General features: G+C 42.6%; 1 protein-coding gene across 1 annotated transcript; it reads right to left on the bottom strand.

Moving 5' to 3' along the window:
* Positions 1–491: 491 nt before the first annotated feature.
* LOC108648787 (interferon-induced very large GTPase 1) lies at positions 492–13,701 on the bottom strand. Its single transcript, XM_031893679.1, has 3 exons — positions 13,581–13,701; positions 8,853–9,150; positions 492–5,622 (listed from the first exon to the last, which is right to left on the bottom strand). Exons 2-3 carry the CDS (start codon positions 9,130–9,132, stop codon positions 797–799), a joined length of 5,106 nt encoding a protein of 1,701 aa, XP_031749539.1. The 5' UTR covers positions 9,133–9,150; positions 13,581–13,701; the 3' UTR covers positions 492–796.
* Between the last annotated feature and the right edge of the window lie 1,193 nt (positions 13,702–14,894).

Below are 14,894 nucleotides of genomic sequence, written 5' to 3'. Positions count from 1 at the left end.
ATAGGGGTCCATCTGCCATAGAGCCCATTATAATTGAATAATTCTAATATTTAAAAGTGGTTTATTTTTTAACTGTTGTAATAAAACAGTTCCTTGTACTTGATGGTAACTAAGCTGCATAAAGCCATATTGGTTACAAACAAATCTTATTAGGTTGGTTTAATGTTAAATGTTTCTAGTAGCTGTAAGGTATTGTGATTCAAGTATTGGGAAAAAAATCCTTATATGAAAAATTCCAGGTCCCAAGCATTCTGGATAATAGATCCCATACCAGTGTATAGCAACATATTGGTATGTGTTGTTGCTATGGTTTAAGGTAGGAATTCAGAATGAAAGATGAATAGGAGAAGCTCTGAGAAGAAAGCTAAACAATTACAAAGTAATAATATACCTAACCCCCCCTAGACAATATGTTTTTCTGTCAGGATCAGTGACCCCACAAAGCATTTTCAGTTTTAGGCTAAAACAAAAGGTACAAGGAAGGCAAATAATTCAATACATTAAACAAAATTGTTCTGATTGTTCATGCAGACAGGCTGAATGATTAGAAGAGCAAGAAGTGAAGGGGAGATGAGGGTCCTATTTAATATCCCAACTGCCAGTCAGCATACATTGACAGATATGGTGTGTCGGCCAATTACATTTTAAAGCTATCCAGTTCCTAAACTAACCAATATCCATAGTACATGAATAATAGTCAAGGTGACAGACATACAGTATATGCCACACAAATGGTCTAATTCTGTAGCTGTGTGTATGGCCAGATTTTAAGTTAATTTACAGGCAAACTTAATTTTTACTTATACCCATACACCTCCCTTAGGCTTTGAAGAGCCTGTTCCTCAGTTATCTGGAGCCATGTGTCTGGCACATCACCTGGTTTTGCCTCATATTCCTTTGCAAATTCTTCATTAAACTTTGCAAAAATGAATTTCCAGTAGTCAGAGGCTGTGATGCTGGGGTCAGGCTGAATTAGCCAGTCTGGGTAGACTGTACGATATTCACTGTAGTAATGCCATCTCCATGCTGTATCAGCATTGCTGAACCTAGTACCAAATTTAACTTGAATTGAACATATGTCTGTAGACAACGTTTCAAGCTTTGCCCTCTGACTAGGAGATAGGGGTTTCCTTCTATCCACTCCCCATTGAATCCGATAACTATAATGTATATGAAGATACATTTCTAAAAAACTGTGAAGCAAGTTAATATAGTAACTAGAGGTGCATCTTCCCAAACCTTGAGGCCGATGGATAGAGGCAAAGTGTTCTTCATGGTGATCCCCTCCAGCCTCACAGGGGGCCTTGCAGAAGGGACACTGCTTCCCACAGCCAAACACCTTCTTAAACAGCTCTTCCTCTGGTTTCACTGAGGCATTAAAAAGGACATATTCAGTTCTATAGGATTTCAACTCTGATTCCATTGCTTTCTCTGTGTCTGTGAGAAATTCCTCAATGTCCCTTGAAAACTGCTCAATATCTGTGTTGTTCTGAAAAACTATCACTTTTATGGCTTCTTGGGGGATAACTAATTTGCTTTCAAGCATGAGGCAAAATTGGGTCACAAAGTCAGAGACAGAGGTTCTGTTAAGTAACACTTGGCTGTGAAGAACTTCCCTGATATCCTTACAGATACGAGTGAGAATATTTACCTGCAACTTCTCTAGCTTTTGCCCATCACTATACCTATCTAATATGTGATCTATAATCCATCTTTTCACAAACCACTGGTACGAGTTAATATACAGCACAAACTGAGAGAAATCCTGTTGCTCCAGCAGTTGTTTAAGCACAGAGAACTGGAAGAAGGTTCTGCTGCGATATTCTGTTCCCTTCCTGCTATCCAGAATGTCATCCACAATATCATTGCCAATATGCTGGAAAATATGTTTGGTTATTGCCGGCTTCAGGCACAGCTCACAGAACTGCCGGGCTCTGCTTTGTGTTTCATCTTTTTTTTGGAATATATTTTCAAACAGTAACTGATAGTGAGGCTTTAGGTTTTGCAGACAGAGGACGGGATCATTTTCTCTAAGAAACATATTGTGCATCACCTGGAACCTGGGAGCTGCATTCCCTAAAATATGGAGCTTGATGTCCAACTCAAACCCATGGGTAAAATGAAGATTCTGAAACTCCTTCTCACTGAGCCTACTGCTGATTTTGTGGATCAGTTCCCGGCAGTAGGTTCTGTCAAAGTCCCCCTTTGTGTTAACTTTTTCTGTTACATACTCACTGCAACTTCTTATCAAAAAAGAAGCAAGAGCGTATATTTTATCATTAAATTCCTTGGTATACCATTCTTTAGCTTGTTTAATTACTGAGTACCATCTAATATCAACGTGGCTTTCAGTAACCTTGAACTCCTTTTTTCCAAACTCACTTAAATGTTGTACTGTAAGAATCTTCTCATTTATAGAACTTCCCCTGTTAGCCATGTCCATTCTGATTTCCTGCAGCATTTCCTGACTGATGTTACGTTTCTCTAAAGGATTTCTGGGTAACTCTGATAATGTTCTCTCCCACATACTCTCAAATGTGTCTTTCACCTCCTGATCACCTGGATGGTCTTTATTCCTCCTAAACTTTTCCAGAAGGCTGGTAACATTCACTTCAATTGTTCTTTGGTAATTATTTTGGATGTCTTGCAATTGATATTTTTGAGTTTGGATTCGAAAAACATCATCAACCTTTATTGCTACAGTGCGTGCCATTTCTTTCCGCAAACATTTCACATCCTGAGAAAAATCAGCTCTGCGCTTTTCTATCAGATGAACATTGTTAGATTTACTTTCAAAATATCTCTCTAAGTTGTCCAACATCTTCTTCTCTTCTTCGCAAAGAAGAATATTTAGATTATCTTTATAACCCACACACAGCCCTGAGTGCAGTTTATCTGCTGACTGATTATTGATAGTATTCTCAGTGCTAATGAGCCAAGTTTGAACCTCTTTTCGGAAGTCCCATTCCCACTGAGAGTATTTCATTGCTAACTGATTGTAAGCTTCAGCTACCAGGCTGTTTCTGAAACTGAAAATGAAATTCTCATGTTTCACAGAGTTCCACAATCTTTTAATCAATTCAATAAAATCACCAACATTATGTGGTTGCCGAATGCTTTTCTCGTTCTCCATGAATTCAAACAAATATTTTTTCAGTTCATACACATTCTCACTGTAGCCAGGGTTTACAGAAGCCATGGGTGGGTCACCGTACCAAAGCCCAGGAATGTACCAATTGTCTCTCTCAAGGTTATAATTCATTATATCATAAAAACCTGTAATTCCATTCATTTTTTCCATGTTTGCCGCTGTTCTGGTCATTTCATTCAGCTGTTCCAAGATCTTTGTTCTGTCACTCATGATATTATCATTAGCAGAAACATCACTCACATTCTGATGCACAAACTGACACTTGGGTTTTTCTCTTATTGTTTTCATTCTTAGAAATGCATGCACAACAATCTGCAAAATGTCTTTCATATCAGCTGAATTTTCTCCAGCAATATTAGTTATGGTGATATCACTGAGCCCAACCACTAGAGTTGCCAACTCATTGTCATGTTCATAGCTGTCATCCAGAGAAGCCAGTTCTGGAGCCTTCAGACCTTCTGTGTCAATCACTAAAACAAACTCACAGCCCAGGTTCTTTACTAAATTTTCTTTCACGTTAATCAGTGTCATGAAGGCTCCTCGTGTGCATCGCCCACTGGCCACAGGAAACTGCAGCCCAAACATGGTGTTCAGGAGGGTGGATTTCCCTGTGCTCTGCACTCCCAGCACTGAGATTACTCTCATTCTGCATTTCCCTCCTGTTTTATTATCCAGCTCAGTCAGAATGCCTGTAACCCACTGCATAGGGATATTGGAAGCATCTCCATCCATCAGTTCCAATGGGAACCCATCCAGCAAGAGATCAGCTGCTATTTTGGGCAGATCAGTAAACTGCCTGCTTGTTGGACTGATTTGTTTTGTTTTCACCATAGAATATTCTGACTCATAAAACTGCCCCATTTCCCGGAGAAAGTGTTCTATTCCTAAAGAACTGTCAGAGATCTGCTGCCCCAGTTGCAAAAGTTCCACTTTATCTGCTTTATTCATTTCTGATTTCATTTTTTCCTTGTATTCTGCTCGCAACTCTAAAATAATTTTTCGGGTAAGGGAATCAAGTGTGAACTTCATCCATTTCAGGAAATAATGTTTCTCTACCTGTGATAAATGAGTAATGGCAGATATAAATAAAGTCATGCCTGTGGGAAGAGGGTGCCGGTTCTGCTGGTTACGTAATTCCAAAAGCTTCTTTTCCAGCAGGGATTTGTACTGTTCTATAGTTAAATCCCCTTGTTTTCTCATCCGGCACAATTCTTTCTCAGTTTGGGACACCTCCTTCCACAGATCCCCTTGTAGTTTAAGTGTTTCTTTCTTATACTGAACCACATCTCGTATCTCTTTAGTAATTTCTGCGGCACAGGCTTTTGCTGTCTGACATTCACTGCACGATTCATCTACCTGGAACCCAAATTCTGTGGCCGAGTGTGACATGTCCTCAAGTGTTATCCTTTTACAGGAGTTCCCCAGAACATTCCTCATAATGTCACGTATCTTATTCACCAGTTCTGCATCATTTGCTACTTTGTCTTTCATTACTATATTTTTTGGTCCAACATTCATAAGGGCAAAACACTTTTTGAAGGATTCTGCAGCCTCTTTACTGATACATTTACCATTTGGAGTAATAATAAAATAGAGTTCTGTGCCAGATTGACTGCACTGTGATAGGGTCTCACTCTCTCTCTCATTGATAGTCTCAGCAAATACAAACACTGCGGCTGAGACCTGCATTAGGAAGGCTAACTGGGATTTATTCAACTCTAGATTTCCATGCATATTGGTAACTGCAATGGGTTCTGGGAAATTAAGAGGAGTCTGTTTTCCAACAGGGAAACTCCAGGATATTTCCACTAGGCCATTAGATAACTGCCTGTCAATGTTTCCCCCTGCCATATTTTCATGTATAAAGAAATCATTGTACTGCTGAGTTGGACTGAAAACTTGATTGAGGATTTTAGATTTAGATAATTTACTTTGCCCCAGTCTCACAAAAGAGAAAAGAGGCATGGGTATATTCACCAGGCTTTCCTCTGTAAAAGCCCTGCTCCCTGCTGATGCCTGAGGTCTCCAGCTCCTTACTATGTCTCTCATAGCCCAGAGCATGAAGGTGCATTCTGGGCCATCACCAGCAGGGAGCAGCAGTGGGGCAGCAAACTGGCACAGGGACATTTTTGAAAAAATCTCTTGTTGCAAAAACAAATCAGAACAATTCAGAAGAACACAAAGAACATCTAAAGAATTAATGGAGTTAGATACGTGATCTTCAGCATCTACACCAAAAATATCATCCATCGTTTCTTCTCCCCTGGAAACTGTATCACTTTCCAATAGAAGTGTGTCCCTTGCAGTTCTTTCCAGTGCCGCCAGTTTCCTTAGGAGAGTCAAGGGAAGGTCTTGTATAGATTTAGGACCACATTGAGCCATATTCTCTTCTCCAATGTCCAGGATGTCCCTCAGGGTGAGCTTTGAATGTTTATGTTGCTTTATTATGCCAATCAGTGTGTGTCGTTTTCCTGAGGATTGAAAAGTAAAAGTAAAAGTCAGAAAAAAGTCATTATAATTGTCATTATAATTATGGGCCTTTATTTCTATATCTTCAGCATGTTATGCAGTACGTTCAGCCATTCCCAGCAGCCACTGTCCCAGCAGATCACAGGGCCCCGTGCAACAAAATTATCAAGACCCCCCACCTATTTCTAATATACATTTATTAAGAAATCTACTTACTGTTTTTATAAACAGTCCCTTGCCTGCAATTCCCCCCTTCATACCACTAGCGCTGATGGCATTCTACAGCAACTCAATAAGAAAGCAGCCAGTTCCAACAGCTTCAGCCACATCATGTCTGCCTAAAACTAGGTTCAGGGACTAAATTCAAGATTCCTTTATTGTCAGTACAAACCATATACCATTATACAGTGTATAGAAATGACGTTTCTCCAGGCCCCCATGGTGCATTGCTATAAGAATAGAAATAACAATAACATAATAAAAACATATAGTACAAGGACAGATATAAAGTGACAGGGGCAGTTGGTATTTTACATGTTCAATGTATGAGTAGAAACAATGCCCCCAATTGTACAGTCCTTTGGTGCTGCAATATAGTATTGTGAGGCAGCGATCATGGGGGTTAGGCTTGCATCATCAGCGCTTATCCACAGAACTAACAATATGGCGGCTGCATGTAAGGGGGTTAAAGGAGAACTAAAGCCTAACTAAATAAGCAGAAATGTTGTACATTGTATTTTGGGTTTCTGTACCAGCCCAAGGTGACCACAACCCCTTAGCAGGGAAGATTTGTGCCCCCAAAGATTGCCCAGTAGCCCCCCATCTTCTTTTCTGCTGATCCCCAGCACTCGCTCTGGGCTCCTGTTACTTACCTGAGCTTAGGGACCCACTCACAATATACTGCATAAATTAGGGATGCACCGAATCCAGGATTCGGTTTGGTATTCGGCCAGGATTTGGCCTTTTTTGGCAGGGTTCAGATTTGGCCAAATACACGGTCCTGGTTGAACCGAACCCAAATTAACATAAATTAGCATATGCTAATTAGCAGGCGGAAGGGTTAAATGTTATTAGCATATGCTAATTAGATTTTGGTTCGGTATTTGACTGAATCTGTCGGGGTGGGTTCGGCCGAATCTGAAAAAGGGGGTTCGGTGCATCCTTAGCATAGAGTATAAATGTAACAATAAAAAGCTGATTAGTAATTCAATCAGATTCACATTACATGACAGATCTCAAACCAGGGCATTTGCATCAGAATTGAATAATTAGCCCTGTAGCATCAGCTTATTTGACAGACAACCCTCATTTTCTGCTTGATAATTTGCTCAGCTTCTCACCAGCTGCTCAGACTCTACTGAGCATGTGCTATGTTCCGGACAGTTCCGGGGGGGGACACAAAATCCAACATGGCATTTCTAGCCATATTCATTTGTAGGATTTAGTTCTCCTTTAAATATGTGTTTTGTGTAATGTAGGGGTTCACCATAAGGTGGCCATAAGTGTGGGAATGTTGATATTTAAGGTATCCTATAGGGAGCTAGAGAACAGGGGGTGGTCCCTGGCAATATTGAGGGGAGGGCCCAGAAGTTATAAAAGGGAGAATATGAGAGGGCGTGGCTGTCTATGGCCAATGGGAAACACCTGCAGGAGCAAGAAGGGGGGGACACTGGGAAGGTACAGCAAGCAAGAAGGAAGGCACCAGCTGTGAGTATTGCAGGGTAGCCAGAATAGGGGGGTTTGGAGGGACCCAAGAGCACCTGGCAAGTCTGGTACCATTGGGCTGAGCCCTGTAACTGGGGATGTTCAGTCCCCTTGAGGAAAGGTACTGGAGTCTAAAGGTGGAAGGGGCAAATGAGCAGAGGGAAGGGCAATGTGTGATTACTTGGGACTAACTGAGTACGGAGGTGTGTTACCTGCACCTTGTGTTTAGTGTGGGTGATGAAACTGAGTGGGAATTACTGCCTACACACAAGCTGTCCAGCATGGGTAATGGATTATTAATGTAAGGCTTTTTTCTAAAAAAAAACCATAGCAGTTGGCAAGGGGTGTTATGTTACCAATGACTGGGCAAAGTTAGCATAACGGGGGTTTCCTTGCCCTTTAAGAGGACCATTGCATTGTAAGCAGCATTTGCTTTATATTAGGAAACCATGGTACCTGGAGGGGCCCAACATAATCCCAGTGAGACTGAGCGCGTGCCCTCTGTACAGCTGAATCCAACACACTAACTCTATGGGGCATATTCATCAAAAATCAAGTTTGATGCAAAATGTTAATACTTGTGTGAGAACTTTCTGACACCTCGAATAGTCGGGATTTATTAAAGAATAAAAATGAGAAAAGTTGCCTCTTCTCAAGTAAAAGCTGGGGAGGTTCTAGAGAAATCAATGGGAATTGTCTCAAGCAATTTTACTTATTTATTTTCAAACACTGAAGTTTCTCAGCCTCACTGAAAATGAATGGAACACTGGGATCCTCGCTAGCGTGCAACTGGTTTCTGCAGGGAAACACTAACTCGACCATTCATTTTCTCTTGGATAAGGCAGAGTTTGAGAAAAAGTTGAGTGAATTGGTTTATATTTCTGTTTATAATCAGGTGAAATGCTTTCCATATTTTATAAAAACACTTTTTCTGTTCTTAATTAATGCCCCACTGTGTGCTGGGCAGCTTGTGGGGTAGTGCTTAGTAGGGTTGCCTCCTGGCCGGTATCTGACCAGCCCTCAGGCACTGGTATCACAAAATGTACTGTATTAGCAGTCAAATTTGTAATGCCCCTTATAACCACAGGCTCACATCTGCTCCGCTCATTTCCCCACTCACTCCACCCATTTTCCTACCCATTTTCTGGCCCCATCCAGCTTTTTCCCCCCGGCTCACCAATGTTCCTGCCCCTTATGTCATAGGCCTTCCTCCAAAATACTGTCCCCCTGACTCGAAGGCAGATAATGGCAACTCTAGTGGTTAGTATTGCTGCTTTGCACTGGGTTCCATTCTAGCCAGAGCACTAGGAGGAGTCTGTATGTTTCCCCCCACACTCCAAATCCTAAACAAAATGACCATAGTTCCTCTGGGCCAGTAAATGCAGAAAATGTATATTATCTGTAAAGCAGAGTGCGGAATATGTCAGCAACATATAAATACATTGGAATAATTATTATTTATTAATTTGATAAGTTTCCAGATCTTTGCAGATTTTTTAACTGTAAGGAGGAAATATTTATTACTCACTCTCTCTTTCCAATACACCAGACAGAGCCGGGAACCTGGGTCTCAGGGTTTCAAGTTGGTCGAGTAATTTCCGATAGTCGGCGTCTCCTCTCTGTAGCACATAATTTAATAACCGTTCCGCTCGCTCTTTGGGGCTCTCAGCTCTACCGATGTGTAAATCCTTGTCTGGGTCAATGGTGAGGAAGGAATTCGGTACGAGAGTAGCACAGAGAGAATCTTCGCTGTAGATTTCAGTTAATCTCTCTATCAGTCGCTCTATGGTGCCTGCTGCAGGATCCATGATTCCTGTCTGTCCAACCTGCAAATATTTAGCAACAAGGGATTATTAACTTTAACTTATTAACTGAGTGAGTTCCATTATCAGCAGTGAATGATGTATTGGCAGGAGTGAAAAGTTAAGCTGGCCATACATGCACCAATATTATTATATGAAACTAGGTTGTGTATGGTGGAACGACGAGACGGCCGATATCCCATAAGCCTTGAATATCAGTCGTCTCAGCAATCGGATGGGACAAAAGATTTTAATTGGGTGGCATTGAAGGGCCTGAGCAAAAGCATGCGTTTAGGGCTGAATTGTCAGATAGGGGTAGAACGCTGATTGTTTTTTACCTCTATATCTGATGATTGAGCCCTGAACGTCAGCGGTGGGTATGAACAATGGTCGCAGGAAAGATCATAATTGTAACATGTATGGCCACCTTTAATGTAATGGGGAGGCTGTGTCATAAGTATAGAGAGATCCGGACTAATAAGTCATTTCATTGGCAGATGAGATTCCGTGTGCTTGTACATGCTTGTATCTGTAATGTAAAGTTTTGCCTTTGGAGTTTAACATTTCTACTTGTTCCCCTAATTAGACCAAATTAGCTGAATCCGTGATGCAGAAGGAGCTATCTTTATCTAGAAAGGCCAATCTTACGTAGCTCGGGCTGGTAATATATAGTCATATAAGAAAGTGTACTACAAGGGAAAAGTCTGCCTAATTGAAATAGTTATAACAATGTATTTGAAACATAAATTGTGATTGTCCAGTCTGCCCCCCACAGAACCCCTTTTCTCACAGGTGAGAGGGTGATGGCAGCTGTAACAGCCACCTGTAATACCGTGACTACCTATGGGGTGCCATTTGTCCCAAGTACGTTTTGTACTTTGTTCAAAAATATTCTGGATTACAGGTCCCATACTGTATAGCAGAAAATCCATTCTGACAGAATTACCAATCTGTTCCACAAAACTTGTGTTTTATTTTAACAATATCAATTGTGTGACTGAAAGTTCATACAATTGGATAACAAATATAATTCTGCACTGACAGAGTGATTGTGCCCAACAGCCAAGTGCAATGATACAATGACAAAGCTGAAAGAAGCACAAACTCAGTGTATCAGTGGAATATTTGTGTATCATACTGTCCATTCCAGTCATCAGCTGACATCAGGTTGGTGCTTGGGATGTACAGTATAATATCTAATATATAATATAAATACTGAGTAGCAAATACATTCATGGCACATTAGTCAGGCTCCTGAGAAACACCAGCAGACAATACGTCCCATGTGCTTTGCCTTTAAATGGCGCTCATGGGAAGGTTTTGCCAACATGGGAGTGAATATGAGAGCTGCACACACTGTAAGAAGGAGTATAAGAGAGGAGAACAATAAAGATGTGATGGCCTTGCCCAGGGACCCCAACCTTTTATACCTGTGAGCCACATTTAAATGGAAAAAGTGTTGGGGAGCAACACAAGCATGAAAAATGTTCCTGGGTGTGCCAATAAGAGCTATAATTGGCCACTTAATAGCCCCCTATGCGGAATGGCAGCCTAAAGAAGGCTCTGTTTGGCATTATACTTGGTTTTTATGCAACCAAAACTTGCCTTCCTACCAGAAATTCAAAAATAGGCACCTACTTTGAGGCCATGGGGAGCAATATCCAAGGGGTTGGGGAGGAACATGTTGCTCACAGAGCACTGGTTGGGGATCACTGGCCTTGCCCCTTGTTGGTATTGCAGTGCTAACAAAGGGGAACCAGAGGAGAAGTAGGAAAGGGTCTGGCACGGTGGGGGTGGCCAAGTTATGGTGCATCAAGGTATTTATTCTTTTCCAGAAGATTGAACCTGTGAGCATTGGGCACAAATCCCAAGGGGTGCGGCAAGTGCATTGCTGGTAAAGAATGTGTTTTCTGTGCTTGGGGGTTTTTTTTGTTTGCTTTTTGGCTCTTTGTACCATGCCCCTCTCCATACCAAATAAACTGGTCTTTCAGCAATCCACAATGAAAACAAGACTGAAATATCTTCAATGTTTTTTTTCTGTCACTTGATCTTTTAAATTGTAAACATGACAATGACTTGGCTGCACAAAAGCAGCGGCGTTTTTCTGTAAGGGCTGTACTTCTGCGCACGTCTCTTTACCTCTTCTATAGGGGTCATTTATGGCTGCAAGTGCAGTCTGCAAAGTGCAATTTCAAGTCACCATGTTGTTGACCCGTAAGGCAGCATTTCCCCCACTATTCCATTGTAATTATTACCACTCCATGCACTTTATGCATCCACTTTAGTGTTTGTAAATTACCCCTTATAGCACTGCCTGTCTGTAGCTGCTTTATTCAGAGCCCTGACCCTTACGGCCGTGGCAGACAGGGAGATTAGTCGCCACACAACAAATCTCCCTAGGATGTAAATTGCCGGTGGGATGGGGATGGATGGAAATTGATTTTTTCCAACACGTATTCTAAGGGCCGTGGCAGACAGAGAGATTAGTCGAAGTCGCAGCAACTAATCTCCCCAAAATGCCATCCAATCGGCTGGAATGTAAATTGTCGGTGGGATTTTCCGAAATCGTGGCGCCGCATATGCCATCCCAGCTGCGATTTACATTGTCTCCGGTGGGATGGCATTTTGGGGAGATTAGTTGCTGCGACTGCGACTAATCTCTCTGTCTGCCACGGCCCTTAGAATACATGTTGGAAGAAATCAATTTCCAGTTCAAAAACTAGAATTCAGGCTCTTGAAGTTACTAGCAGCAGTTTTTGATGCCCTAGTAACCAGAAGGGCACTGCCACCCCGAGGCAAAGTTCTCACCTGATGGGGAAGAGGAGCCATATTTCCTGGCCTGGCTAGGGGGCTGGGTGTTCTCTACACTGCTTCAAAAAGTAAAAAGACAAAACGGCAAAATACAAAGCACTGCCATGTAAGGGGACGTTTAGTAAAGCCCTGGAAGGACATACAAGAGCACTTAGGCTGATGCCACATGTAGCATTTTCTTGGAAAGTGGAAAAAACGCTTGCCGAACAAATGCCGCTACACTGCAAAAAATTCTATTTGTGGCTGTACCCAGAAGCATGAAATCCACCCGGGTGCGGGCACACACAGCCGATATGCACCAGAAATGCTAAGTGCTTGTTGGCAGATACCGGCTGTGTGTGTCTAGTGGCCTTGGTGGTTTCCTCTAGACTCTGTGTGTATCTTCTGTGGAACTTGTTATAACCCTTGTACCATGCAGAGTGGAGTGGTATTGAACCCTTCCAGCCTGCTCATCACCTGACATTCCCTGGGGTCCAGAGCTCTGCTGCTGCTGTAACCATGTATTCACCAATAAAAACAAAGTATAATCTAATTTTTTAGTTCGCTTAGTTCGTTTAGTAAACATTTGTACACATAGCAGGAAAACAAAAAGAACTATTTTCTTCCAGAGCAGATCACTCGTTACACATGTATATTAGTTTTTGACTTATTTGTATATATAATTGCTATTAGAAGTAGTGCATATCAGTCTTTTTCTATTCCCTGCCCTGGGGGCTCCCCTGAAACAATGTAACACAAGGCAGCAGCCTGACAGACCTGACTCGCTGGGGGAGACTGACCCCTGAAACAATGTAACACAAGGCAGCAGCCTGACAGACCTGACTCGCTGGGGGAGACTGACCCCTGAAACAATGTAACACAAGGCAGCAGCCTGACAGACCTGACTCGCTGGGGGAGACTGACCCCTGAAACAATGTAACACAAGGCAGCAGCCTGACAGACCTGACTCGCTGGGGGAGACTGACCCCTGAAACAGTGTAACACAAGGCAGCAGCCTGACAGACCTGACTCGCTGGGGGAGACTGACCCCTGAAACAATGTAACACAAGGCAGCAGCCTGACAGACCTGACTCGCTGGGGGAGACTGACCCCTGAAACAATGTAACACAAGGCAGCAGCCTGACAGACCTGACTCGCTGGGGGAGACTGACCCCTGAAACAATGTAACACAAGGCAGCAGCCTGACAGACCTAACTCGCTGAAGGAGACTGCTGCTTTCAATACCAATTACATTTACACATCAAATTTTGAATAAACTGATATTGGAAAGCTGCTTAGAATTATGTTTTCTTTTATTAGGCAAAAACTTATTTTTGGGGTTGACATGTCCCTTAACAGTAACTGCAGCCCCATAAAAATGAAGACAAATGTCTCCCACCCTGTACCCAGATTAACGAGGGATAATCGTTATCACTGTTTGTCACAAAACTCCAATAATACCATCAATTCCTGCCATTACCTCTAAAACTAACAATCACTAGCAAATACAACTGAGCGACTAATATAAATACACACTGAGGGCTTGCCCTGCTGGAGGTGATTGGGCTGCAGCACAGTACAGAAATGCTTTTCATTCCCATTGTCGGCACTGAGCCCCCAGACTGCAGATCCCCCTCCGTGCCCATTTCCACCAATATATTTACCTCAAGTCCTTTGAACAAATCCCATAAGAGCTGGGTCTCTTTTCTATGAGAATCTCCCCCAGATCAAGGCAAAGAGAGTTCAGGTTGGAGACAAGCCTGACACAGGAGACAGGAGCAATGTCTCTCCCAGCTCCGATTTAGACAGCAAAGAGATTTTCACTTTCATTTTCAATCAGCAAATTACTTCCTGGACTGCACCTGATGGGTTTCCCCACATGGTATAAGGGCTGAGTATTTTGGGGATTGCAAGCCCAGGCCTGGGTCTCACTATGGTTGAAGTGTAACGGGGTGGGGTCAGGTATAACTAGGTGTGGGGGGGGGGGGTCCAGTTATTGCCTTCGACAATTACAAACACTGTTTAGGATTGTTCCCGTTTTATATGGGATTGTCCTGCCAACCTCTGTCCCGGAGGTGAATTCATGGGAGGAGAAAGTTTTGAAAGCTTTAGATTCACGTTACTGTTTATCGACGTATTTACGCAAGACTGAAGGTATAAGGAAGACTCTGGTTGGGGGAAACAATACCAATACCAACAGGAGGGGCTCCCAGTGTGGGCGGCCATGTTGTGACACTAACATGCAAATGATTCTTAGTACCCCAGTTTGCCCATTATGTGCCTGTGTGTGAGAGACCCAGCCCTCCAGGGCCAATTAATTTGCAGAATAATCCTCCAATGAGAATCCCAGCTGATCTGTATAAATCTTGCTCCCTGTTCTTTGTGCATTGGTCAGTTTTCTTGCATCTGTAATCAGGATTTTGGTCAGTAGAATTCTCATTGGTGAATTGTTAGTGAGTATAGGCACAGGGGTCATATATTAATGTCACATTTAGAATTCTAGACAGGTGCATGGACCATTAACAGGCCAAGGCTACTGTAGTTTATGGAACAGCCCAAATGACTAAACTGTCTTCATTCAGGTCATATTCTTTGTCTGTTTTTCTGGTTATTGTAAGAGCTCACTCTAGGAGTGAGAGTTATGGTAGATAGCAAGGACAGCCCCAGTCCCAACGAGGAGTTTTATGTAGAGCCGCGTGACTCTACATGTCCTGTGAGGACACTGCAGAGCAAGGTGGGAGGTTTAAAGAGAAAGGAGAGCCCCCCCCCCCCCCGGAACAGCAAACAGCACCCTGCATTTGAATTCCTACATGACAGGGGTCCTGGAGGCTTCAGGAGTGGAGCGGTACCAACTGTATAACCTGACCGTGCCTGTATTTGTAGTGACATCATGGATGTCTCAGGGCAGATCTGTCAGGGTGGACGCATCAGGATGGGGGGCTGGGTGAGTTTGCTACTCTGCACTGGGCCCCTCGAAA

Source organism: Xenopus tropicalis, chromosome 9 (genome assembly GCF_000004195.4).
Source record: "Xenopus tropicalis strain Nigerian chromosome 9, UCB_Xtro_10.0, whole genome shotgun sequence".
Taxonomy (NCBI): domain Eukaryota; kingdom Metazoa; phylum Chordata; class Amphibia; order Anura; family Pipidae; genus Xenopus; species Xenopus tropicalis.
Note: the sequence above shows the minus strand (reverse complement) of the source record. Positions and strands in the feature narration are given on the sequence as shown.

Coding starts and splice junctions, on each gene's coding strand:
- LOC108648787 (XM_031893679.1), bottom strand. CDS start 9,132: ATGGATCCTGCAGCAGGCACCATAGAGCGACTGATAGAGAGATTAACT. Junction 5,623..8,852: donor TGGTGTATTGGAAAGAGAGA/GTGAGTAATAAA, acceptor TTCAATCCTCAG/GAAAACGACACACACTGATT.